Source organism: Amblyomma mixtum, chromosome 1 (genome assembly GCF_055824585.1).
Source record: "Amblyomma mixtum isolate Tamu chromosome 1, ASM5582458v1, whole genome shotgun sequence".
Taxonomy (NCBI): Eukaryota; Metazoa; Arthropoda; class Arachnida; order Ixodida; family Ixodidae; genus Amblyomma; species Amblyomma mixtum.
The window spans coordinates 98,091,917-98,118,454 of NC_143012.1; the positions used below are offsets into that span (position 1 = coordinate 98,091,917).

At 47.5% G+C, this 26,538-nt stretch overlaps 2 protein-coding genes across 2 annotated transcripts in view; one reads left to right on the top strand and one right to left on the bottom strand.

The window, feature by feature from the left end:
* Keap1 (kelch like ECH associated protein 1) overlaps positions 1-18,340 on the bottom strand; it is a 38,612-nt gene extending 20,272 nt beyond the window's left edge. The window contains exons 1-3 of the mRNA XM_089566999.1: positions 18,215-18,340; positions 8,255-8,533; positions 2,432-2,581 (exon numbers count right to left, since the gene is read on the bottom strand). Coding sequence (XP_089423125.1) covers positions 2,432-2,581; positions 8,255-8,533; positions 18,215-18,340 — 555 coding nt within the window. The remainder of the gene's footprint in view (positions 1-2,431; positions 2,582-8,254; positions 8,534-18,214) is intronic.
* A 4,107-nt stretch (positions 18,341-22,447) lies between these two features.
* On the top strand, positions 22,448-26,095 carry Prp5 (pre-mRNA processing factor 5). The gene has a single exon (XM_089554936.1). The coding sequence runs from the start codon at positions 22,690-22,692 to the stop codon at positions 25,963-25,965; it is 3,276 nt and encodes a 1,091-aa protein (XP_089411062.1). The 5' UTR covers positions 22,448-22,689; the 3' UTR covers positions 25,966-26,095.
* The last annotated feature ends 443 nt before the right edge of the window (positions 26,096-26,538 follow it).

The window sequence follows — 26,538 nt, forward strand, 5'->3', positions numbered from 1 at the left end:
TCGCACTTAGAAAAAAGAGAGAGAGAGAAATAGAACCAACAGCAAACAGACATCTGTGTAGCAGCTGAAAAAGTTGCTGAAGGCAAGAAGCGCAACCACGGGTGCGTACCAGCGACAAATGCCTACTCAAGCTGGGCACAACCGAAAAAAAAGAAAAGTTTTAAAAAGAGCACTGCATGCCATCCTTTTCAGTGGCTCGTGAGGCAACACTTTAGGAGCGAAATTTCTAAAAACAACGGCTTTAGCACAAGCGTAACCTGCTCCCTTCATGAGCGCGCTGGAATGCTTAACGCCCTAATGCACTATAAGCGCATTGTTGCAGACTTTGGGTTTGATTCAGCTAGGTCAGGGGAGCAGCCCATAAACAGGCGTTTCTACTTCGAAGTGCAGACATCTTTTATATGCCGAGAAGACTTGGTACAACACTGAGAAATATGGAATCATATCGTTTTCAGACAAGAAGAGAGCTCCCCTTCGAGCAGGGCTGGTAGCTTTATAAAGTTCAAACACTCTCCAGATCCCAAGAGAGGGATTCACAACCCCAAGGACCACAACAGCGTGAGTTATGCAAAGGTTGACCGAGAGCACTAAGTGTCTTCAATTAGCCTGCTTTTTGTAGGTCAAATCAAATCAAAATCAAATCAAATCAAAAATTTATTTTCAACATTGATACAATGTTGATGGCTTCCGTGACAAAAAGCTGTGAGGACAGCTTGACTAGGTCAGGGAACCATTTTGGCAGCAGCGACTTCATATACACTTCAATAATTCAAATACAAATGAAATGTGCAACAGAACACATACATTGTCTTACTTACTGAGTACAATAGTTAAAATGCAAGTGAATATTGTAATGGAATACACGGACTTCATTCATCAACTTAACTACGCCACAAAAGAACAATGTGCCCTACAATAAACTACGCAACAAACGAATAAAAATTAGTACCATAAAGCGTTTTACACGTGAGACCCCGATGAGAAGGCAAACACACACACACTCACTCTGTATGCCCAATTTCACAATCACCACTCAAAATCATAAAACAGTCTTAGAAAATTGCCCAGAAACAAACATGCTGCGCAATGCGGTGCGCGTTAGGCCAATGGAACCAGAAAATTGTGTTTTAATCTTGTTTAACAGAAATGGTACGTTGTACGTTAATGTTTGCAGAAGATAATTAGTGCGTGGCCGCGGTACAAACCGTTCCTCAGACGCTCTGGTTCGATATGTGCGAGTTTGCAAAGTAAGAGTACACAGCTCCTTCAGGAACTGCTGGTAAGATACACTTGAGAAGTACAGCAGGTATAGTAGACGGTAATCGTAAATCTGTTGTAAATCGTAAATCTGTAGGTCACGAACGCAGCCGAAGATTCTACTCAAGTGGAAAGGTAAATTGGCAAATTGGTTTTTGAGGGAAGGAAATGGGGCAGCATATGTCTCACATATCTCGGCGGACACCTAAACCGCGCCGTAAGGAAAGGGAGGAAGGTGGGAGTGAAAGAAGACAGAGAGAAAGAGGTGCCGTAGTGGAGGTCTCCGGAATAATCCACAGTTAATGCGGCACACCAAAGAACTGTATGCATTCATAGGCACTATGGAGGGTTTGTAGCTGGACTGTAATGGCCTGAACCAACAAACGTAGCGTTTAAACAGGACACAGAAAGATGAGGACAGGACAGGGCTACCTGAGGACAGGTAGCCCCGTCCTGTCCTCATCTTTCTGTGTCCTGTTTAAACGCTACGTTTGTTCGTTCAGATTATGTATGACCAACTGGCCCCACAGTGTACTGTGTTAGACTGTAATGGCCTTTCGCTAGGGGACGTTTTGGAGCCTTCACTCGCGGTCAGCTAGACCTCTGCTGACAGCGGTGGCTTTGTCGGTACTTCAGGCACTTGTTAGGGCGTGGGGGAATGGGGGGGGAGATCCGTTTAGAGTGGATTACGTCACTGTCACGCAGTTATGCGAAGCCTTCAACTCTAGTTAGTCTCTTACGGCAAAGAACCAGTTTTTCAATCAACGTATGTGAACCATCTGTTGTTGCGTATGGAAGCCTGCAAAAAACCGGTGCTGTACAACCGTGAACTCGCTACTCAGTCTGTGCTCAAAGAACAAGCGGAGCACGATTTACTTTTTTTTTTGCTTTATGGCCTGCATGCGATCGGTTTAGGGTTGTCTGCGCAGGATTTAGAGCAACGTTGACTCAAATCATTTGAAGCGCCTATGAGCCAAATTAAATTCACTCATAAGCAGCTGGCTAACTCCGAAGCTTATTGTTTTGCTTTGAAAGCCGGTGCAGCTGACGAAAGACAACGACCAGGAAAAATAGTTGCCAAACGATCCCGCAGGCTGAAAAAGTGAGAGCGTCCAAAGCTCCAAACGACGGAGGGGCTTCTCGTTTTTAACTGAGTGTATAGAACACCACTCACGGCGGCGAAGTTCTGATCGATGAAGTCGTTGACCTTGATGTAGAGCTTGGTGCAGCCATGCTGCAGAGCGAAGTCGCTGATGCCGATGCAATTGCTGGGGTCCAGCTGCTTCTCGAGGAAGTTGCAGCACGCCTCGATGATGTGGTTCACCTGCGACGACAGGAGTTTCTACTGCGTCAACTGCTGTGACCGCACACGGGATGTCGCGGTCGTCGTCCGCATGAAATGTACGACCATCCTAGTAGCCCAAAATGTCGCCAGAACGTTATGGCGATATCGCCAACATATTATAAAGTTTTGCAACATACTGCAACGTTACAGCAACGTAACCATAAGTTGGTCAGGATGACGCTATCTGCTAACATTGCAGCCACATGCTCAGAAATTGGTTAGGATAACATAACATCTGGAACAACATCGGGAAGCAACGTTGAGGCAGTATAGCCCAATGAATATTACTATAATATTTGAACAATAAAACAACATTACAAATATATTTCAAGCACACAGTTCCATAGCTTTTCCGACTGTTGTTAGAGTAAATATTTTTTTCAACTAGCAGCACTTCGCAACTAAACCTCTTCTACTGCGCCTGCCATAGACTGTTGTTAGAGTAAATATTTTTTCAACTAGCAGTACTTCGCAACTAAACCTTTTCAACAGCGCCTGCCATAGACTGAATGCATAGCATCCCCATTAATTTTTCGCAGACCTTTGATATTACACATTAGTCACTGTCACCCTTGGAACGAGAATTACAATGGAGGATTTCGGATACTCAACCAAAACGCCAATATACATAAATGAGCATCTCTGCCCTGCTCTCAAAGCCCTGTTGAGTAAGGCTGTAGCACAGAAAAAGGCCGCAGGCTGGAGTTTTGTTTGGACAGTTGGCGGGAAAATCCTGGCAAAGAAAGACGAATCGGCATCTACAGTGCGCATTCGAGATGAACAGGATCTGGCAAAAATTGCATAAGTAAGCACATTAGGTGCTTCTTCGTTTTTTTTTTAGCATGGAAGTTTTACCCCGTGACGTAAACGCCGTAAAACGCTCTTACACCGACGTATATCTAACCTGCTTTCATCTAAACATTCGGTCTGCAAGACATAAAGAAGATGAACTATCCGTTTTTCTCGATGAATTCAGTTTTGAGTTCGATGCCATATTTTTGACTGAAACTTGGTACACACGCACCACTGAAGTTTACAAACGAGATTGCTACCAAACTTACTTCCTAAATCGGACATCTAAGCATGGGGGTGGCGTGGCGATACTGATGAAACATGCTCTTAACTGTGATATTATACCTGAATTTTCTTTCATAAGTGATGATGTAGAATGTTTAACAGTTGTGTCGCAAAGGAATGTGTTTTCAGTTATGTATAGACCACCGGATTCTTCTGTTGATGTTTTTAGCGGTCATTTAGATCACTTGCTGAATTATGTCAATCAAAAAAACCTTAACCTCATTCTCGGTGGAGATCTTAATATCGACTTGCTGAAGCCATCTCCAGCTCAAATGACGCTTGTATCAACGATAGAGTCCGGTGGCCATCGTATTTTAACCCAAACTGCAACCCGCGTCACAATGCAAACTGCTACCCTTCTTGATATTTTTGTAACCAACATTGATAGTAATTGTGTTTCCTCCGGAGTTGTATGCTGTGATATTAGTGACCATTACCCGATTTATATACTTGTACGAGGCATCAAAAAGCAGACAGCTGACTTACCCGCCGTGAGACCAACACAGTGCATCACACCCCTGACCCTTGAAGCGTTTCGTTCAAGTATCATAAACGAAAGTTGGAATGGTGTATTTTCTTCTGATACAGCCGATGATGCATATGAGCTATTCATTTCTCGTTTTAAGTCATTATACCATGAACATTTCAAAGAAAAGGTGATTAAGAAATCAAGAAGAAATCGTAAACCTTGGATCAACCACGAATCTCTAAAGATGATTAAAAAGAAATCCAAGTTGTTCAAGAAATTTCTGAAAACAAAGTCGCCGGCTGATCTACAGAGATTCAAAGAGTATCGAAATAAATTAACGGCTCACTTAAGAAATGAAAAAAGAAAATATCTGCATAATGAGTTTATGAGTGAAAATTGCGAAGGAAGCACTCAAATCTGGATGAAAATCAACAAACTACTTGATCGCAAATCAAGTTCTTCAGATGTTACCAGTCTTACTCTCGAAGGTCATAATGTAGAAGGAATCGAGCTTGCAGAAAAGTTCAATAATTTTTTTAAGGATGCTGTTTCACGAAACAGCCCCCCGAAAGCTGTACATCCCAATTTAAAAGCCAATGATCACAGTGTCTTTTTAGATCCTACCAATGAAAATGAAATTTGCAGTATTTTTGCCTCCTTAAATAATAGCAGAGCTTGTGATATAGATAACATTCAAATTGCGCCGATAAAATACGTAATTGACTGCATAGCTTCTATTCTCACCCATATTTACAACCTCGCCCTATCTACTGGTCTGTTTCCGAAGTTAATGCAAGTGTCAAAAGTTATCGTTGTCTACAAAAAAGGAGATAAAAGTGATATGTCTAATTATCGACCAATCTCAATATTGCCGGTCTTTTCAAAAGGATTAGAGAGAATAATCTACAAACGAATAATAAATTTTTGCTTAAAGTTCAATCTTCTTTCCCTTTCCCAGCATGGCTTTATCCATGGGAAATCAACCGAAACAGCGTTATTAACGCAGAAAGAAATCATACTGGATGCAATTGAAAATCGAGAAATCTGCATCGGAGTTTTCATAGATTTTTCAAAGGCTTTCGACCGCCTCAATCATGTTGTTTTACTGCAGAAACTGGAATTATATGGCGTACGCGGAACACCCTTAAGCCTTATAAAGTCCTACCTTCAACATCGTCAACAGAAAGTCCAAATAGGGTCTCACCTGTCATCATCGCAAGCAGTTTGTACCGGTGTACCGCAAGGCAGCATTTTAGGGCCTCTCCTGTTCATATTATATATAAATGATATAGTTACAATACATGATAAGCCAAAATATGTCATTTACGCAGATGACACAAGTTTATTTTTTCAAGGCACCTCAATACAGCTTCTCATTCCAATTATAAATGACGCAATGAATAGATTAAAAACCTGGAGTGAAAATAATGTACTACTTTTAAATACTGAAAAAACTAAAGCCGTACTTTTTCATGCTAGGCAATCAGCAATTATTCAGAACTTCGACATAAAGCTTGGGAGCACCAACATAGAATTCAAAGACACGATTAAAACACTAGGAATACTTTTCCACAACCACATGAGCTGGAACGCTCAAGTAGATTCTGTCATCGCTCATCTGTCACGGTGTGTTGGTATTCTCGCTAAATTCCGAAACTTCCTTCCTGTTGCAATCAAGCTAAAGATATATAACGCCATTTTTTTGTCACACTTAAACTACTGTTTTTTGGTGTGGGGAACTACAACAGAAACAAATATGCATAAAATTTACATGCTGCAAAAGAAAGCTGTCCGTTACATTGCCAATGTTGACTACCATGCCCCTACTGATCACTTATTTTCACACTACCAGATTATACCAGTCCATAGCTTGTACCGATATTACTTAGCAACCAGATACAAGAAATCCCTACAGTATAATAATCGAGCCTTTCTAGACTTGACCTGCCTCACTCAAACTGTACCGGCTTATACCCTGCGCAATACAGAAAAATGGTTTATTCCTTTTTGTCGCACGAACTACGGCAATCAGATGCTACGTTACAATATGCCACACTTATTAAACAAATTACAGTCCATGAATATCGATATTTCGAAAAGCAGCTTGCGCGAAATTAAAGCTGCCTTTAAATAAGCTACAAAACGTTGTTAAGTATATTCTTTTTTTTATGATGTACAAAAAGTGTTGTATGTATAACTGTGTCTGTGTAAAAAGTTTTTGTCTCTAGCGTTTGACCATCTTCCGATGTTTGTTGCTGTATGCCATGTAAAGGGGGGTCCGGGGGTCCCTCAAGTGATCTGCGATCACTTTTTACCCGGACCTACCCACATCTATGATGTAAAATAAACAAACTTCAAAAAAAAAAAACTTCAAACACCCATCAGAAACGGCTATATAAGCTTGACTCCATCCGATCCGTTCGGAGGCGAGTGTATGAGTTACATGTTGTAATGTATTGTGAAGCTGAAGTGTCGCTTGCTTGCGTTGGTCCTTGCAAAGCCTTGTTATATATGTTGTGAAGCGTATATCAACTGGCAGCTGCCTGCTCGAGCGGGGTTTCTGAACTTTTCAAGAATGTTACATTTATGTTACGAAACATTGTACCAACGTTGCAGTAATGTTGCACATATGTCAAATGTGGAACTACGTCGCGGAAAATATGACAGCAATGTTTTTGCACATATGTGGTCCTGACATTGCCAAAGGAGGACATAGCCACGTTAATGCAACCTAAAAAGGTAATATTGGTGCAAGTTCCCGCAGCAATTCGTGCTACTAGGGCAATGAGTCATGTGCCTCAAAACCTTTAATCTACGTAATTAATTATCCCCCAGCCCCCCATTAGACTAAGCGCTTCGTAGCCTACCCTGTAGCTATGACGCGAAAAAATAAATGCCACACTTGACCGCAAATCAGTATCTTAAAAGCTTAGGTTTTGATTCGTCGTCTATGCAGATAGCGGCTCATGCAACATTGTGCGCGCGTTTAGCACCCTTGAGCGTTCGTAACGAGGACCTCTCTAATGGTGCACTCCAGTAAAACCAATTTTAGTGCATATTGAACGAGGGAAGAAATCCGCAGCACTGTCCTCTCCTGTGTGCTCGTCTTTTTCAGAGCTGTGGAATTCTTCCTTTCTTCGGTGTACTCCAGTCGGAGATCCGGAGAAAGTTTTCTTTCCTCACGAAACCAAACAGCCTGTTTCGATGGGTGATTTGGATTCAGGGTCCTGATCGAATTCTTACTGGACCAACACAGTACGGTCTCTAGTCTATGTAGACATCTTGCTCCTTCGCGGATTCGGAGAACTGCCCCGGATCGCCGACAGGAATACAATACGCTATTTCTTATGGTGAAGTAACTAGGTTGGTAGGATACCTAGCCACGCACATCGTTACAGAAGAAAGTAATGCTCATTACGAAATGGCGGTGAAGTTCCTTCACTACATATATTATTTCGTTGAATTTAGAGCTAAGTGCGTTACTTAAACGCGTCAAGTTTTCTTTTAATGCAGAAATTCATTCTTGGATTCTAGTTCGCAACTTTGGAGTCTGCAAAAAAGCGCTTGAATTTCAACATGAGCCTTCGCTGTGGCTGATGAAAGAAATCTAGTTCGTAACACAACCGACATGGCAGGCAAAATTTTTAAGCATAACCAGCAGAACAGAGTAACTGAGGGCATGGTGCTGCCATCTCTTGAGCGTATGCCGAATGGTGAACAGCCAAGTTAGGCACTGCCCAAAAGATGGCAGAGGGGCCCTGCGGCGATGGCGATTGCGACGGTCATGGAGGAAGGAAAAGATTGAATTGGAGAAACTTTATTGATCTCAAAGATCAATGGGTCGGATTAATGCCCCTTAACGCAGGTCGACCTTTCCCACCCAGTCCGCAAGCTTGGCTTGCGTGTTCTTGTCAATCTGTTATGCAGGGTGGCGCTCACCGTCACTTCAAAGGGGATTTGAATAAGATCCATCCATCTATCCATCCATCTGTCCATCCATTTCGCACGTGTACCTGTACCTTTTTTACTTTCTTTTTTTTTGTGCCAGTTACTTCGTTATATAAGGAGGTTCGTTGTGGCCAGCTTGAAACGTGTGCACGCCCCACCTGGAACATGGTGGCTGCCGGCAGGAGCTGGCACACGTTCCGCTGGTCGATGGCAATGGCGCCCGTGTAGGCGAAGCGCATCACGCTCGCCATAGTGGAGGGCCCCACGCCCTGGATCTGCACCACGGGCATGGCAGCCTCGCGCAGGCCCCCGGCGAACATGGCGCGGAAGTAAGGCGACATGGCCAGCAGCACGAGCCGGTGCGCCGGGAACGACTCCGAGCCGACGCGGATCTCCACGTCGCATAGCACCCCTTGGCGACGCATAAGGTCCATCACCTGCAGGCGTCGAGCAGCCAGGCAAAATAAGCACAACGTAATGAATGATGAAACAAGTAAGTATCGGGGAACCAAAGCTCGGCGCCGTTTACGAGTGAAGAAATTGGCAGAGGCTTAGCTTGGTTAAGCCCGGTAAGTTGCGAAAGCAATAGCCCTGGCTGCGCCTGGTTTGGCTGGTCACCTAGAGCGAGCGCCTCCCCTACAGCAGCGGCGCGTGGAGGATTCCCTGGGACGATCGCGACGAGCCGAGTTGGGGGGGGGGCCGCTTTTCCACAGCTGGCATGATGTCACGTACAGCGAGCGCCCCTCGCGGCAGCGGCGCGCAGCTGCGGCATGGAGGATTCACTGGGACGATCGCGACGAGCTGAGTTGGGGCCCCGCTTTTCCACAGCTGGTATGACGTCACACATAGGTCACGCTAAAGGTCAATGGTGGATTCTCCGGGACGACGGCCAAGAGCGGAAACATCGAGCAGTATTGCTTTCGCAATAAAAAAAATCAGGGGCACTTTGACTGTCTAAAGTGCGTAGAGGCGAAAGCGTTTTTCCGCACGCCGCCGCGGTGGCTCAGTGGTTATGGTGCTCGGCTGCTGACCCGAAAGACGCGGGTTCGATCCCGGCCGCGGCGGTTGAATTTCTTTGGAGGAGAAATTCTAGAGGCCCGTGTACTGTGCGATGTCAGTGCACGTTAAAGAACCCCAGGTGGTCGAAATTTCCGGAGCCCTCCACTACGGCGTCTCTCATAGCCTTAGTCGCTTTGGGACGTTAAACCCAATAAACCAAACCGTTTTCCGCACCTCTTTGCCATGTGACACTGATGACGTCACCGCTGGATTACGTCACACATAACTGACGACGAAGTAATAACAAATTACTAATTAATGACTAATTACTGATTAATCACTCAACACAAATTTACTGTTAATTAATGTCGCTTAAGCTTCGCCTTTAGGAGTGGAACGCGACAGCGTGTTGTAGCGCTGCCAGGGAGTCCACGGAACCACCATCCGTTCGGCGTGATGCCTTGCCCTTTGAACGCAACGCTTTTTGAGGAAAGGAAATGGCGCTGTAATTCTCAGTCATCTCGGTGGACACCTTAACGGCACCGTACAGGAAGGGACGAAGTGGCAGGGACAAAAGAGGGGCCGTAATGAAAAAAAAAACGAAAATTGTATTTGAGGAAAGGAAATTGCGCAGTAACTGTCTTACATATCTCGGTGAGCTCCCGTCAAAACGCGGACACATCTGTCGACACGGCTGCCGACACGGACGCAGACACGACTGCCGACACGGATTGCTAACGACAGCATGAGGCATTAAAGGTTTTAGCCTTAAAAATTGGTGTGATTTAGTTCTGGTTAAACCTGGTTGGTTGCGAAAGCAATACAATGCAGAAGCAGTAGAGCAACTAGATTCAGATATAGACCCTTCGTGGGTGACTTCCACGGCGCGACTCCTCGAGAAGCGCGCCACGACCGACTCCTCCTGGCTGGGTGGAGAGAGCAAGCTGACGTCACGCGTCTCCATAGCAACGGAGAGGCTGACATCACACCATCTGTTAGGCGCGGCGGCGGCTCCTCGAGGAGCAGGGACATGGCGTTGCATTGCTTTCGCAATAAAACTGATAGACTAGAGGTGATAGACGAGACGCCTGAGCGAGAGTTCATCATCGTGATCAGCCATGTCCTGAGCCAGCTGCTCCAGAGGCTTCTGGCCTTGGGCGTGGTGAACACATTTCGGGAGCTTCGAGAGGCCCACTTAGTCAACTAATACACGCGTCTTGCACAGACCACGTCCGGTCGCCGCCTCTTGGACCGGCTACACATCAAACACGACTACCACACTTTGGAAAGGGAGAGAGTGCCAGAACCCTGGAGACGCGCCCTCCGGGTCCGACCCCTTCCCCGCAACATGTCCAGAGAAGACCATAGCGGTCGTCGCCAGGCGCGCGCGGAAGCGTTGGCGCGATACTATGGTAACCAAGAACATGTGTATTGCCGGCCCACACCACGGGGGGTGGTACACGGCCGCAATCGTACACAACACAAACACAGTTAACGGGCTCACTTTCAAAGCCTACAGCGCAACACACGCGGAGGAGATTGCCATTGCTCTGGCTCTCACGAATCCCAAGTCAAAACACATCATCACCGACTCGCGAGGGGCCTGTCGGAACTACGAGTTGGGCTGGGCTCCCCCGCTTGCCTGGCGCATACTGGAATATAGCTGTCGATCTGAAGATCCAACTCCACGCAACCTGATTTGGGCCCCCGGTCACCAGGGACTCCAGGGAAACGAACAGGCCGATCAGGCCGCCCGCGCACTCTCTCCCCGGGCTATCTCCCTGTCCTTGGAAGGGTACTCCCAAACAGACAATGTGGCCATTACATTCAAATAAATCACCGGCTACTACAAGGAGGAGCACCGGCACTACAAGGAGGAGCACCGGCGCTACCCGGCCCCTTGTAAGGGTCTGGATCGCGCTGACGAGCGCCTCCTCATCAAAATTCTCACTAACACTGTACTGTGCCCGGCGGTGCTTAAACATTTCAATACATCCTTTGATGGCACGTGCCAGTTCTGTGGGGAGGTGTCTGACACCTTCCACATGGTTTGGGCGTGTCAATCTAACCCATCTATCCCCCCCAACCCCACCAGAGAGGACTGGGAGGCGGCCCTGCTCGGCTGTCAAGACCTGAAGAGCCAAAAGGCCTTGGTTCAACGGACGCGGGCGGCGTTGCTTGCCAATGGGGCCCCGGAACAGGGGCTCCACCTAGTACTGTGAGGGGAAAGGGCCAATAGGGTCCTACCCCAATCACCTGTCTGTAAAAAATTTAGTTGCTTATAAATGTTTTTCACCACCACCACCCCCCTCCAAATTCTGTAATCTTATCACGTCACCCCCGGCTATGTTTTCCTTCCCCCGATCCTCGTCTTGATTCGAGGTAGGATGCGACTCTGTATCTGAGCGGAAATTATTTATTACACCATATATACAGGCTGGAAGTAGGCTATGAAATCTATTTTCACCAGCGCATATAATTTGAAAAGGCATTAAAAACCACGTGTCTACAGGAAAGTAGTTAAGATCAATAACAATAATTGGTTATGAGCGAAGGAAAGGCAAAGCACAGTCCTTGCCTGTTAATATACGAGCCCCGTTAAAATGAACCACTCGAATTGTGGACAATTTGGAGAGACATGGAGGCAGTTGGAGAGACAGGGGACAGAGTTTTGCCCTGCAGTAAGCGTAGTCCGGCTGATGATGATGATAATAAATGGCTGCGAAAAAATGCTGTGCGCTAGGCTAAAAACCACATGCAGCAGCTGTCAGAAAGCGAGTACAAACTTCTGAAAAAAGTCGTAATTGGGCAATCCTAGTAACACCAAAAGTCAATGCCTGGCAAGTTTATCATCCGCACTGCCCGTAACTTGACGCAGGCAATGCAAGGCATGGCGATGCCCCCCCCCCCCCTAACCGACTTATAACGTCCAGACTGATAGCTGAGCAACGGCTTGACCGAATGTCGGGAGTAATTCCAGCAGACATGATGTGTCGAGAGTTGCTTCTAAATCCAGGAACTGCATCTTGTCTTTGTGGACCCAATGGTATACAAGCGAGGATAACCATTCCTGGAAAACGTGTCCAAAATCCCCTGTCTGGAGCCTTCGTTCCTTGCAAAAATAAGGTAATCATCAAAGTTCCTGTGTGCATGTAGCACACCATCCGGTAACTCTTCGCTCTCGCTCTCACATGCTACACCAAATGCATGTTCCAGACCTTTGTGCGTACACACCATCCTCAGCGGTTGACCTCAGGTACATGCACGGCATTTCAAGAAAGGCATCAACCGACACACCACATACATTGCGGAAACGCATCACGAGCTGATTTACAAATCTGGTAGACGAGTTTTACGCTAGTCAATTGAGCCTCTGATCGTAACACGTATATATGTGTCGCCTTCAAAGGTTCAGGCTTGCCCGATATGGAGAAGTGTGGTGCAGGCATCACACCAGGGGCATATGTCAGGGTAATGAGTAGGATACATTTTGCTGTATATATGCAAGTTTCGAATTGAGTTTGTATTTGGCGCCAGGCTACAGCGCCTGATTAGCTGTTTGTGCGACGAAGGAAGTGGGGGGGGGGGGGGGGCAGGATGGCTCGACCCCCCCCCCCCCCCCCCCCCATCGTAGACTGAGCGATGGGTTCAGGGGACAGCTTATCATCTGCTACAGCACATTCACACAGGCGACGGGGAGTCGCCGAGAGCGATGTCACTGTTTCCAGTCGCATGCTAAGTACACTGGAGCGAAAAAAGCGCGCAGCAAAGTAAAATAGACAAACTCGTCCCGTCAGCCACAGCGCCAACGAATCGTTCGTCACCTGTTCATCACCAACACGAACTTCACGTGAGTCGCTGCCGCACAAACACTGCCACGTAAGTCAAATGACTATAGAACCACCTTCCCGTAGACACTGTGTAAATAAGCGATTTTGTTTGTTTTTTTCGCCAGTCGCTGTCTGCATTTTTGTTTCGTGATTTGAATTAGTTTTCTTCACAAGTAACCCGTCTTATTTTTATTTTTTGCTATAACACGTTTTGCTCATGTGTGAGCGCCAGCTCATCCCCGTCGACGGAGATCTTTCGCCGGAGGGCGAGCAACCCGAACTTTGAGTCCGAGCAACCCGAGCCGCCCGTGGGAGGAGAGAGTGATGTGAGGAGGACGAGCGCTCGCGCGGCGCAAAAAGAACAACAGACTCAGGTGTTGGACACGAAAGAAGCAACACGGCCTCTTGTTAACCCAGAGCTCCTTTGTGACGGAAAGACGAATAAACGTCTTTTAAAGTGTGCTTTTATCCTAACACATGTTTACATGATATCCTAGTTTATTGGTCGAAAATTTATACTACTTCTATTGTGCCGTGATCAGGTTTGCTATGTTTGTATTGTGTGCTAGTTCACTGCTCGTAAATATTGCATCCTATTGCGTTTGTTCGCTAAATTTCCTGCTGTTTGTTTGTTTTTACGGTTTATGTGAGCCCAATTCCCTCTATAATGCTTTAGTGTCGGGGGGTATAAAAATTAATAAATAAAAATCCAAAGTTGGCCAAAACAGCAGAGCACGTGAGCGCGGCACTACATCACTTCGCCATTGTTAATTTCGGGTGCTCAGAAAGAAATTAGGGTGCAGATCTCCTCTTTCCAGTCATCAGGCAACGATATATAAAACACTGAAATAAATTTAAGTGATTGAGCAGCCGCACTTTCTTCGATCTTATGTTAAATCACCCTATCCATTTCTCCAGGCGCCGTCTTTCATATGTTAAGCAATATCAGCTACGCCAGATCCTCACACACACACTATATTAACCCATATATTCCGAGTGTCCTACATGTGGAACATCACTTTTTTGCCCCGTAACTCTAAAAGTTTATTGTGGAAACACTCACACCCGCTAACGTATAGGTTCAAGACGGCCTAAACTTTTCATGTGCAGGAGCTGTGCTGTTTGGTTTGGTTTGGTTTACGGGGTTCAACGTCCCAAAGCGACTCAGGCTATGAGAGACGCCGTAGTGGAGGGCTCCGCAATAATTTCGACCGCCTGGGGTTCTTTCACGTGCACTGACATCGCACAGTACGCGGGCCTCGAGAATTTTGCCTCCAACGTTCAGTTTTGTGCGTTGTGTGCGTTCAGAAAGATACCCTAGTCTTCCCTAGATGCCATTTTTGAAATTTAAACCCATACACTACTTTCAAATCCTGCAAGAAAAACATAATTTTTCGCATTTTCATAAGTAAACCATGGCGCGTGATGAGAAATGGGAGTCAAATGTTTGGAGCTTTACCCACGTAACAGGAAGCGAATTTGACGGGTATCCTATAATGCAAGACAGCTGAAAAGTCGGTGTTGATTAAAATAGCTCCACCAATAAAAAACTAATTCAGAATTGTGAAGTGAAATAAATATCGAAAAATATTTTAATTGCTCAAATTTATGAAGTTTAGGCATGTATGGGTTAAACACCACAATAATAGGGTTCAGCTTAAGTTAAGGACAACGCAGCGAGCCATGGAAAGGAAAATGATAGGTGTAACGTTAAGAGATCGGAAGCGGGCGGAGTGGGGGAGTGAACAAACGCGCGTTAATGATATCCTAGTTGAAATCAAGAGGAAGAAGTGGGTTTGGGCAGGGCATGTAATGCGAAGGCAAGATAACCGCTGGTCCTTAAGGGTAACGGAGTGGATTCCAAGAGAAGGCAAGCGTAGCAGGGGGGCGGCAGAAAATTAGGTGGGCGGATGAGATTAAGAAATTTGCGGGAATATGGTGGCCGCGGCTGGCGAAGGACAGGGTTAATTGGAGAGACGTGACAGAGGCATTTGCCCTGCAGTGGGCGTAGTCAGGCTGAATAATAATAATAATAATAATAATAATAATAATAATAATAATAATAATAATAATAATAATAATAATAATAACGTTTATTTCGGCGCCAAAATGTACATGGTGGCAGGATGCCCACAGTAAAAGCTGTTTCTTTGACAGCTTGACTCTATAATGGACAATCAGCCAAGTAAAGCAGTTGGCCATGCAACTTTCTATACATACTTATTAAACAGTACTACAGGTTCAGGGTACCTGAAACCGGGAATCATTTTCGATATGAACCCGTGTTACGACGCTATGCAGTTTTAAAATCTGAAAAGAAATCGAATTTTGGAGCCCTCCCATAGGCAGCATAGCGTAATACTCAAACGCGCTGGGGTGCTCATGTGTCGCGAAAATCGGCGCACATTTTGTTAAGCCGGGGCGGCGCGAAAGAAGCGCGCGCGCCTTTCAACTACTTTCCTTCACTTACGACTTGCACTTCTATGCTTTTTCGTCTTAGTGCGCATTTCTTGTATTTGCTAAAGCATTCGATAAAGTTAATAACTCGCTGGTACTACATAAACTAAGTGTGCTGAACACTGACCCTGCAGTTCTTAACTGGATCCGTGGATTTCCTTCTCGCGTTGAATTTGTTAGCATTAATGACTCTGATTCCTCTACCGTGCCACTTGGTCCTGGGGTTCGTCAAGGTTCAGTACTTGGCCCCTTACCCTTTTTATCTTCTATATTGCTTTGAATTGCTTTTCCCCTCTGTACCGTACTCTGTATATATGTGGACCAGCGCAAAACGGACAAGGACCAAGGAAAGAAAAGACGACACGGGCGCTGTCTAGCAACTGAAATTTTATTGAAAAACCACGTGAAATATGTAAGGTCGGAAACAAAAACAACGTCCAACAATCAGAACCAGATCGAATATTACACAGCGGATGTCCGACAGTTATCGAGGAAGGCTATCTCGTTTCTCTGCAACGCCACGGATGGTTTCGCAACACACGCGTCAGTGTTCTTGGCGATGCAATAAGCTTCAAAGATCTCCCTGCCTACCTGACTGCTTGTGTAGTACTGGATCTCAGTATTATGCAAGTCAGGCAGGCAAGGGACTTGATCTTGGTCTTTGCAACCGCGGCAATGCTGCACAGATGTAATGCTGCAAAGATCAAGATGACGTGGAAAGGGGCAGCAGACAGGAGTTCTACTGAACTTTTCGGGGGTCTACTGGCTTATAACCGCGGCAGGCTTGCTGTGAAACTATGGAACGAAACTGGAAACGCACTTTGTGCCGCTTTACCGTAAAAAAAAACAAAAAAACTTCAAGCATGCTATGTTTCGCTAATCTAGACACCTAAATTTTGGGTGCGAGTATTCTTCTTTGTAATGATACGTAAGGCATTATTATATACGGATTAGCACGCGGTATTCTGCTACGAAAACAAAATAATTTATAACGGAATTTCTTTCTCGTGATGTTTCGGTTTCAACAGCCGAACGTTGGCTGTGACGTCAAAGTGTGGTTACAGGTCACGCGAGGCATGAAAAAACTGCAATATAATCGCTGGTTCTACAGTCATTGTCATTCCGGCTCTTGAGAAAGGCTAGTTTCAGCACTGTAGTGAATTAAAACGACGAAGCAGCCATTATATCGACGTTTTTCCATGCCCCACGTGACGTACAACTACGCTTTGACGTCACAACCATAGTTCGGCTGCTGAAGCCGAAACAGCATGACAGACAAATTCTATTATAAATTATTTAGCGGTTGTAGGCGAATATACCACACGGGGATTCATGCATAGCAGTGTCTTCCGCATCATTGTAGAGAAGAAAACATACGACCAAAATTAGGTGTCTACACTCCTTTAAAGGGCAGCTGCAGCACTTTTTTCAGAATTTCGCGATATTCAAGGATTCAAATCTATGTAGGCTGTAGGTAAAGCATGCCAAGTGGTTTTGCACTAGCGTTTAAAATAGTGACGTAATCGACGATTGAATTTTGCGCTCCGGAGGAGTGCAAAATTTCTCTGCACTCCTCCGGAGTGCAGAGAAATTCAGCATGACGTCACGGAAGGTATGAATTCAAATTACCGCTGTCGTCAGCCACACCCTGCCCTGACTCGTTAGACGCTGCCAAACAACTCTCGGCAGGGTTTACCTTCGGTGGCGTTGTTTTTTTTTCCCCCTTCAAAGCAGGCGTTTGTGCGTTGGAAATGTACCGATACCTTCGATGACGTCATCATGCGCCCCCCACTTGGCGTTGTGCGCTGCGGAGAAGCTTGAGGGGCGTCCGGATTTTAATCGGCGATTACTTCGCTATTTCAAGTGCTAGGCCAAAAGACTTCGCATGCATTACCTGCAAGTTTCACACATTCGACCCTCTCAAGCTCGTTGACTTCTAAAACCTATGCAGTTTCCCTTTAAGGGACCTCCAAGTGTTTCCAGCTTTTAAACACTGCGTTTCCAGGGAAGGCATCCTCTGTCATTGCAACGCGGTAAGCGATCGTTGCAGGGCAACTTCGATTTTGCCTGCCCCCTCCGCACGTTTCGCTCAGCCGAGAACAGGCTAGCTACCACGTGGCGGCGGCTGCAGACGCGGTCGCAGCCAAACCCGTGGACGTACGCCAATAGCGTCCCTGATCTAGTAAATCTGTACTGTCAACTGTGCGACCAGCCAGCCACCTTAGACTACTTGATATGGAACTGCGAGGAGGATCTGCCTGCGGCAGACCTAGTCGCATCCAAGGGCGTCCGCAGAACTTTTTCCAGGGGGGTGCACCCGATGGCCGGGTATGAGGAAGGCGGTACGCTAGCACCGAAAAGGAACTATTTGTGGTCTAAACTGCGCACTTGAAACAAAAATTAGACGCAGAAAATTAGTGCTAGGCTTGGAGAACATACATTGGATTTTATTAATGAACAAATAATTGAACTCGATAAGCAAAATCCGATAAGTTAATATCACCTAAGCGTGCTAATCAAGCTGTGCAGTTGTTTTATACTAGTGCATAAATAATATCCGTAATTCCAGGGGTGGGGGGTAACCGCTCCCCCTTGCCCCCCTTCCGGACGCCCATGGACCTAGTCACACCTCCCTCGCTTGAACAATGGGAAGCTGGTCTCGCCAGCCCGGACGTCCAGTCCAGGGCCTCGGAAAGAGGTCGCTGACAGACGTTCAACTACCAGCCACCTGGAGTGGCTGAGGAAACCCATGAGGATCACCATCTTCTGACAACTCTCTCTGTCGCCTTAGCGAAGTTCAGTTTTGGCGGACTCTTGTTGTGATGCACGCACCTCGAGGGCCTCCCTGGGGTAGGAGTCCACGGCGAGTGTCATGCCCCCAGCGCCCTCTGGGGGCATGTCCTCGCTGCACAGCATGTCCAAGCAGTCGCCCTCGCTCCGGTCGCCCAGCGGGGTCATGGCTGCTGTGCTGCGGACTGCAGGCGCCTTCTGCAGGAAGACGAACGAGAGAGACTGCGTGGAAGCGGCGCTCAACCTGCGCGCGTAGTTGATAGGTGGCGCCACTAGGTTATTCGCGACACCGGCCATATTTTATTGCGGAAGCAACACTAACGCCAGGTCTAACCGCTCGTCGCGTGGTACGTGGACCCCCCTGCTCCTCGAGAGCCGCCGCCGCGCCTAACCGATGTGTGACGTCAGCCTCTCCGTTGCTATGGCGACGCGTGACGTCAGCTTGCTCTCTCCACCGCAGCCAGGAGGAGCCGGTCGTGCCGCGCTCCTCGAGGAGTCTCGCCATGGAAGTCACCGACGAAGAGTCTATATCTGAATCTAGTTGCTCTGCTTCTTCTGAACAGAAGCATAACATTGTATTGCTTTCGCAACCAACCAGGTTTAACCAGAGCTAAACCACACCAATTTTTGTAAATTGTGACCGTCCATATTATGTAAATTGTGACCATCGATTTACCGGGTAATATCCTTTAGCTCTTCTACCCATTAGCTAGGTAGTCGACTCTTATGACGTCATTGCTTAGAGCCGACTCCGATATCGAAGGTGGGCCTGACCGATTGAAGGTATAAGCGAAAGAATGGATCGTGAAACGCATCCTCACAATATACGGTCGCAGCTTACGGATATTGAAAGCACATATGATATGACCGATGTAGTCACTGGTCACATATGGGGTGAAAAATTGCTGGTAGACGAAAAGAAATGAAATTAAATTAGGGAACATGAGGATCCATAGCGCACAAAATTGAAGGGACACAACACAATCCGGTTTCTTGATTTAAAACTAGTTTCTTCGAGTCAAGTTTGCTGGATGTATGAGCCTAGAGGGAATAAGGCTCTCTTACCGTTTACCTCAGCAGATACGAAGTTGGTTAAAAGAGGAGTAGTAAAAACATGCCTGTCTAATGCAGTAAATAAGTCATGCACATGCCTAATGAAAACAAGTTTCAGTAATCAGACTGATCGCCTTAAGGAAGCGGGTTAACCGAGGTACCTCGTAGTAGCAGTAACAGAATGCATGCACAGACAAAGAAAAAGCACAAGGCTGACAGATAAAAAGGAAGGTCCCAACAAAATTGAAGTAATGCCGTATATTCACAGGCTATCCCACGGCCTCAAAAAGATTGGAGAGAAAATTGGAGTTAGAATTTGCATGTCAGCCTCAGAAAAGTCCCGCATGTGTAAGGACACATGTCCGGATGAGCAGGAGAGGAACGTCTGCTCTGTACGGCGCCAGAACCCCTTTGTAAATTGCACCGATAACGTTGTTTACAGGTTGCCACTTTCATGTGGCAAGCTGTATATTGGACAGACAGGCCGGTGCCTGAATAACCGACTCAGCGAGCCCTACAGAAATATTAGAGATGAGGGGCCAGGTAATTTGGCTCGTCACTGCCGTGGTCACAAGTGCACGCCTAAGTTCGAGGAGTGTTCAATGGTAGGAAAAAATAGTGATAAAAAAACGAGGGAGATAATTGAAGCTGCGGCGATGGAAAAAGAGGGATTGGAAAATTGCGTTAGTGATCCTTCGGTGTCGTTATCAAAAAATGACTTAGCTTTCTTAGATTCAGGGCAGCGGGCGATAATGTGAAACGTGCTCAATGATTGGTGGCTTGCATTGTGTTTTTTCTAGCTCATTCCTGAGATGTCATGAACTTGACAAGATAATCGTTGTTAGTCATCTATACCTGTACCTTACGTGATCTTTATATGATTGTGCACCAAATAAAGATCGTTCAGTGGAAGTTACCGCTTGTGTTGTGTCCCTTCAATTTTGTGCGCTATGGATCTTCATGTTGGCTACCCACTAGCCCGAACCCTGACCCTTCTAAATTAGGGACTACGCTGCGCAACATGAAATGAAAAAAGAAAATGCTTACCGTATTTTCCGGTGTATAAGACGCGACTTTTTTTCGAAAATCTTGCTGCTGCGTCCTATACAAGGGTGCGCCTTATATGCGAATTTTTTCATCTTTTTTTGCGAGTTCATCGATTACTCCGGTTCATGCTCAAGCTTTTTTCACCTAAACATTATCACTACCAATAAATCAGTTGTAACACGGTTAATACTTCAATACCGGGACCACCGTGCGCGACATATTCTAGGTGATCTTTATCATGAAACGGCGGGGATGACGACTTCCGGGATCACAAACGCGCGGCTGTTTCGAAGGCCCCAAGCAAAAGTAATGAGAAGCGCCAAAAGATGGTGACAATCGCGCTTATCGCCATTGTCAAAACAAGCCGGCGTTCTTTTGTAGTCACCCTTTGCAACTTTTTTTGCTCCGTGTACGTAGTGCCTGTTTCAGCCGAGTTGCTTCCAGAAATGGGTGAATCTTTTGATAGCGCATCTGAAGATGAAGACTTCGAAGGTTTCAAGTAGAAATAAAATGTTTTTATGGACATATGGGGAGCTGTATCGTTTTTTCTTTCTTTTTTGCTAAAACGTGGACGGGTATGGCGTGAGTGTTGCCTTTTTCGATCACTTAGCGTTGCTTAAGAATTGCTCACAGGTACGGTGCATTTCGCGATAGTCGCGCAAGCGTGTTTAATTAAGCCTCACTAGCCTAACTGGGTAAACTGGGGTGCGTCTTATACACGGGTGCGTCTTATATACGAACTTTTTCAGTGACAACTTGCATATATGGCAGGTGCGTCTTATACAAGGGTGCGTCTTATACACCGGAAAATACGGTAAGTATAATATATTTGAAAGAAAAAAAATCTCATTTGAACCATACATTTCTTTGACTTTTTTCGTCGAAAAAATGCGGTTCGTCATAATTTTCCTACTTAAAATATCTCGCTTGGGAGTAAGGGGAGTGGGGGGGGGGGGGGGGGTGTTACCTGTGGGATTCGAACCTACTACCTATGTATGTCGTGTACGGTGCTCTACCAAGTGAAAGATGGCGGCGCGTATGAAGTTTTTTACTTTCGGGGATGAAACCTAACCTTGAGAGTGCTTGCCAGAACCACTCTCGTCCATAGCGCCGTGAGCATCACGTGGGACGTAACCGAATGGTGAGTGCGGCAGCTGTGCGGGAACCCTCTTATGCTACCTATGGTATCAAGACTGCCAGAACCGAGGCCCTCGTTAAGCTACTGAGCCGGCAAGGATAGGGACATGTCGGGCTCGTTATGACATACACAAACTAAGGGAGCAAGCAGTTATCGAAAGCAAGAAAAGCACAGCAAAATGTTTATTTTTTAATTTGTGGCGCTGGTCAGCACGAAATAAGTAGTCTGATCAGTTTATGGCTGAAAGATAATTCCTATAAAGTAGTAGAAAAACAACCACATGCCGCCAGTGGGATCCGAACCCTCGACATTGGAGAATTTAACATTTAGTCTGGCCAATAGGCTTCTTTATAAGTGCGTTTGTAACACAATGATGACTTACTTAAAAGAAGGAGGAGTGAAATAACACACAATACTTAGGTGATTGCCTGTGTACGTCACAAAGCAGTAACAATTACGAATTTCAAAACATATTCGCGTACCGACTTTCCACAACAAACGAAAGCACAAGAAAGACCTGCAGTAGATGTAAGTGCACGACGGTGCATCTTGCTTCGCAACGGCCAAGGCGTTCTAAGACAATTCTTCGGAATGGATATGAGCGTCGAACAGCAGAGCACGTACCGCCGGAAATTATACTTGGACTTGGCAAGTGCAGCCTGAAGGTGCCGGTGGCTGTAGTCGCCAAGAATTTTGCAGCAGGCTTAATTTAGTTCACGTCACAAGTAATTTCAGAATTTTGAGCGCGACTGCGTTCCACGGAACTGCGCTACACGCGGGCCTCGCGCTTCTCGTTTTCCTTCTTTTCAAATCACGCACCATTTTAATTTCTCCGGCTTAGTCTGGCTCTGGCTAGTTCATCAATTTCCGCCTTCATTTTTAGGCAAGCAAAAGTCACAAATTTGATTATTTATTTTGTAATTTTTACAATTAAAGTTTATAAATATTTTAATTTGCAAGAGTCACTGAAACTTTCTTTTGTGCTTTTGTTTACTACACTTCCCTTATGTACCGCTTCCGGCTGAAGGCCCATGTTCAAAATGGCGCCAGGCGTAATCGCTACGTTTGTGATGTGTTTCGCATATCGGGGTTAGGTGGTGTCGTGCACTTTGGACGCAAGTTCGTGAGTTTTTCGCCCCAGGCATCCTCATCGCTGACCGTCATTTTGATGACCATGACCTGACTCGTGTGTGCTGCAACAAAGCCGCATCGTACGGTCGACTTCACCGCCGTGCAAACAACAGCGTGTTCGTGTTGACTCCGTTTAGTGTTGTCGATAATGGCGCGGGATAAGAAGCGACGCCGATCGCACTCGCGAAGCTCGTCCAGCTCGCCGGAGAGGAGCATCAGACGGCGCCGGAACCGTTCGCGAAGCCGTGAAGGCCGGCGCCGCCGAAGCATCGAGCGCCACAGACGTTCCCGCTCGAGGGAGCGTCGGCGCTCCAGGGAAAGGCACCGCCGATCCCGGTCGCGCGGCCGCCGCACATATTCACGGTCCCGGTCGCGGTCGCACGACCGGCGCTCCAAGAGTCACGAAGGCAAGCGCTCACGAAGCCAGGAGCGCAAGTTAGATGAAAAGAAAACTGAGCAGACGACGTCCACCCTGACGCCTCTGGCCGCCGCTGCCGCAGCGGCCGCCGCGGTCACCGGAGCTATCGCTGCCGCCGAAAACGCCAGCGTCAGCGTCGACAAGAACGCGCAGCAGCGCCAGCTCGAGTTGGAGATGCAGAAGCGCCGGGAGAGGATCGAGAAGTGGCGTCAGGCACGCAAGCAGAGTGAAGCGGCGGCGGCCGCCGTAACGCTGGTCCTGCCCGTGCCCGGCAAGAAGTGGAGCCTCGAAGACGACGAGGAAGACGACGCAGGACCACCGCCACCACCCATCAAGGACGACTTGGACGACGGTCCCGGCCCACCGGTGAAGAAAGAGGCTGCTGAGAGCGATAGTGAGTCCAAAACTGAAGACGGGGACGCCGAAGTCAAGAAGGAAGACGCTGAAGTAAAGAAGGAGGAGGAAGAAGACGACGGCATCGACCCCCTGGACGCGTACATGATGGGCATCCAGAACGAAGTGAAGCAGCTCAAGGACAAAGCCCTCAAGGCTGACGGCACCCCAGCCTCGGAGAAGAGCGGCAACAACAAAGTGACGGTGATTGTGGGCATTGCCAAAAAGAGGGAGGACAAGAAGAAAGGCGAGCTCATGGAGCAGAACATTGATGCCCTGGAGTACTCGTCCGAGGAGGAGGCGGAAGACCTGCAGACCACCATGAACAACCTGCAGGCCACCAAGGCCAAGAAGCCGGCCACCGTCTCAATCGATGACCTCTCATACGCACCGTTCCGCAAGAACTTTTACATAGAGGTACCTGAACTGGCAAAGATGACACCTGGAGAGGTGGAGACTCTTCGGGCTGAGCTGGAAGGCATCAAGGTTCGTGGGAAGGGGTGCCCCAAACCTATAAAAAACTGGGCCCAGTGTGGGGTCAGCAAGAAGGTGCTGGAACTGCTGAAGAAGCACGGGTTCGAAAAGCCCACCCCCATTCAAGCGCAGGCCATACCTGCTGTTATGTCTGGCAGGGACTTAATTGGCATCGCAAAAACGGGGTCGGGTAAGACGCTCGCATTCCTTCTGCCCATGTTCCGACACATCCTGGATCAGCCGCCGCTTGAGGATGACGATGGCCCCATTGCTGTCATCATGACTCCTACTAGAGAACTGGCCATGCAGATAACAAAGGACTGCAAAAAATTTGCAAAATCGCTAGGCCTGCGTGTTGTTTGTGTGTATGGTGGCACGGGAATTTCCGAACAGATTGCGGACCTTAAGCGTGGCGCAGAGATCATTGTCTGCACGCCAGGGCGCATGATCGACATGCTAGCTGCCAATAACGGCAGAGTGACAAACTTCCGGCGGACCACATATGTAGTTTTAGACGAAGCTGACCGCATGTTTGACATGGGCTTTGAGCCTCAGGTGATGCGCATCATTGACTCGGTACGGCCGGACCGACAGACGGTAATGTTTTCTGCCACCTTTCCCCGGCAGATGGAAGCTCTTGCTCGGCGGATCTTGATCAAGCCCATTGAGATCCTGGTGGGCGGAAGGAGTGTCGTCTGTAAAGATGTGGAACAGCATGTCGTCATCCTCAAGCAGGAGGAAAAGTTCTTCAAGCTTCTGGAACTGTTGGGTCTGTACCAGGACAAAGGCAGTGCGATTGTGTTTGTGGACAAACAAGAACATGCCGACATCCTTTTGAAGGATCTCATGAAGGCATCCCACAATGCCATGGCTCTCCACGGTGGAATTGACCAGTTCGATCGTGATTCTACAATTGTTGATTTTAAAGCGGGCAAAGTTGGTGTCCTGATAGCCACATCGGTAGCAGCGAGAGGATTAGATGTGAAACATCTCATTCTTGTAGTCAACTTTGACTGCCCAAACCACTATGAAGACTATGTCCATCGCTGTGGTCGGACAGGTCGTGCTGGAAATAAGGGGTATGCTTACACCTTCATCACTGACGATCAGGGTCGCTACACTGCTGATGTCATTAAGGCGCTGGAACTCAGTGGGAACCCCATTCCTGAGGACTTGCAGAAGCTGTTTGATGAGTACAAAGCAAAGCAAGAGGCAGAGGGCAAGAAAGTCAGGGGAGGCAGTGGGTTCTCCGGCAAAGGGTTCAAGTTTGACGAGGCAGAGTCCCACCTGAAGACGGAAAAGAAGAAGTTCCAGAGAGCAGCCCTTGGCATCCAGGACTCTGACGATGAAGATGCCGAAGGCGATATTGATCGTGAAATTGAGTCTATGCTCGCACCCAAGAAGCGCATTAAGGAGCTCATGCCTGGACCTTCCGTGACAGGTCAAGCAGTGCCTGCACCTAGTGTCCCAGGTGCTGCAGGTGTTGCCATGCCAGGCACCGCTGTTCCTCTGGGGGCGGTTCCTACCACTGCTGCACCCAGCGGCACAGTGTCCGAAAAACTGGAAATGGCGCGCATGTTAGCCTGCCGCATCAACATGACGCGGACGTTCAGTGCTCCGTCCACGCCTGCACCAGAGATCACGATGACGCCACAGTCCGCGACCGAGGCCATGCTCCGTGGACAGTATGTGCCGGAGCTGCCGACGCCAGTGATATCTGCCAAGACGCTCGCCGAGCAGCGTGCCGAGAAGCTGCACGCCAAGCTCAACTACCAGCCGAAGGTCATTGAGGAGGAGCCGCCGGAACCACCACCCGTCAAGGAGCGGTTCCAGAAGTACGAAGAGGAGCTTGAGATCAATGACTTCCCCCAGCAAGCGAGGTGGAAAGTCACCTCCAAGGAGGCCATGGCCCAGATTAGTGAGTACTCCGAGGCTGGAATCACGGTGCGTGGCACCTACTACCCGCCGGGCAAGGAGCCCAAGGGCGGAGACCGGAAGCTGTACCTGGCCATTGAGAGCACCAGCGAGCTGGCTGTCAGCAAGGCGCGGGCAGAGATCATCCGACTCATCAAGGAGGAGATGGTCAAGATGCAGCACTCGTACCAGCCCATCAATAGGGGACGATACAAGGTGCTGTGAGTGGTTGCTGTGGTCAAGCGGAGAGACTAGAGTTTTGTGCTTTGCCTGTTTGTGTCGCATACTGTACTACTGCTGCTTATCTTCATTTCTGAGCCTGTCAATAAATGTTTTGGGCATCCTTAGCGGAGCCAACACTGGTGCAATTGTATACCCTGTTGTGTTTCTTTCCTCGGGTGGTAGCGGCAAGTTTGAGGTGAAAGAATCTGGTATTTGTGCTTCCCTATCCTCGTGACTTGCATTTAGTTTTTGTAAAGAGGCGAATCAGACAATGAATGTACACGGCCACTAGCTTTACTAAAGCGTTGCTGCTCTGTAGGCCAGCGTTTCTATGAGCAAACCCGAGCTTCATCAGCTTTGTGTTCGTTCACATGTTCCTCTTCCATTGGCTCTAATCACTTGTGTTCCATGGCTTATTGGTTTATTGGGGTTTAACGTCCCAAAGCGACTCAGGCTTTGAGGGATGCCATAGTGGAGGGCTCCGGAAATTTCGACCACCTGGGGTTCTTTAACATACACTGACATCGCACAGTACACGGGCCTCGAGAATTTTGCCTCCATCGAAATTCGTCCGCC

Coding starts and splice junctions, on each gene's coding strand:
- Prp5 (XM_089554936.1), top strand. CDS start 22,690: ATGGCGCGGGATAAGAAGCGACGCCGATCGCACTCGCGAAGCTCGTCC.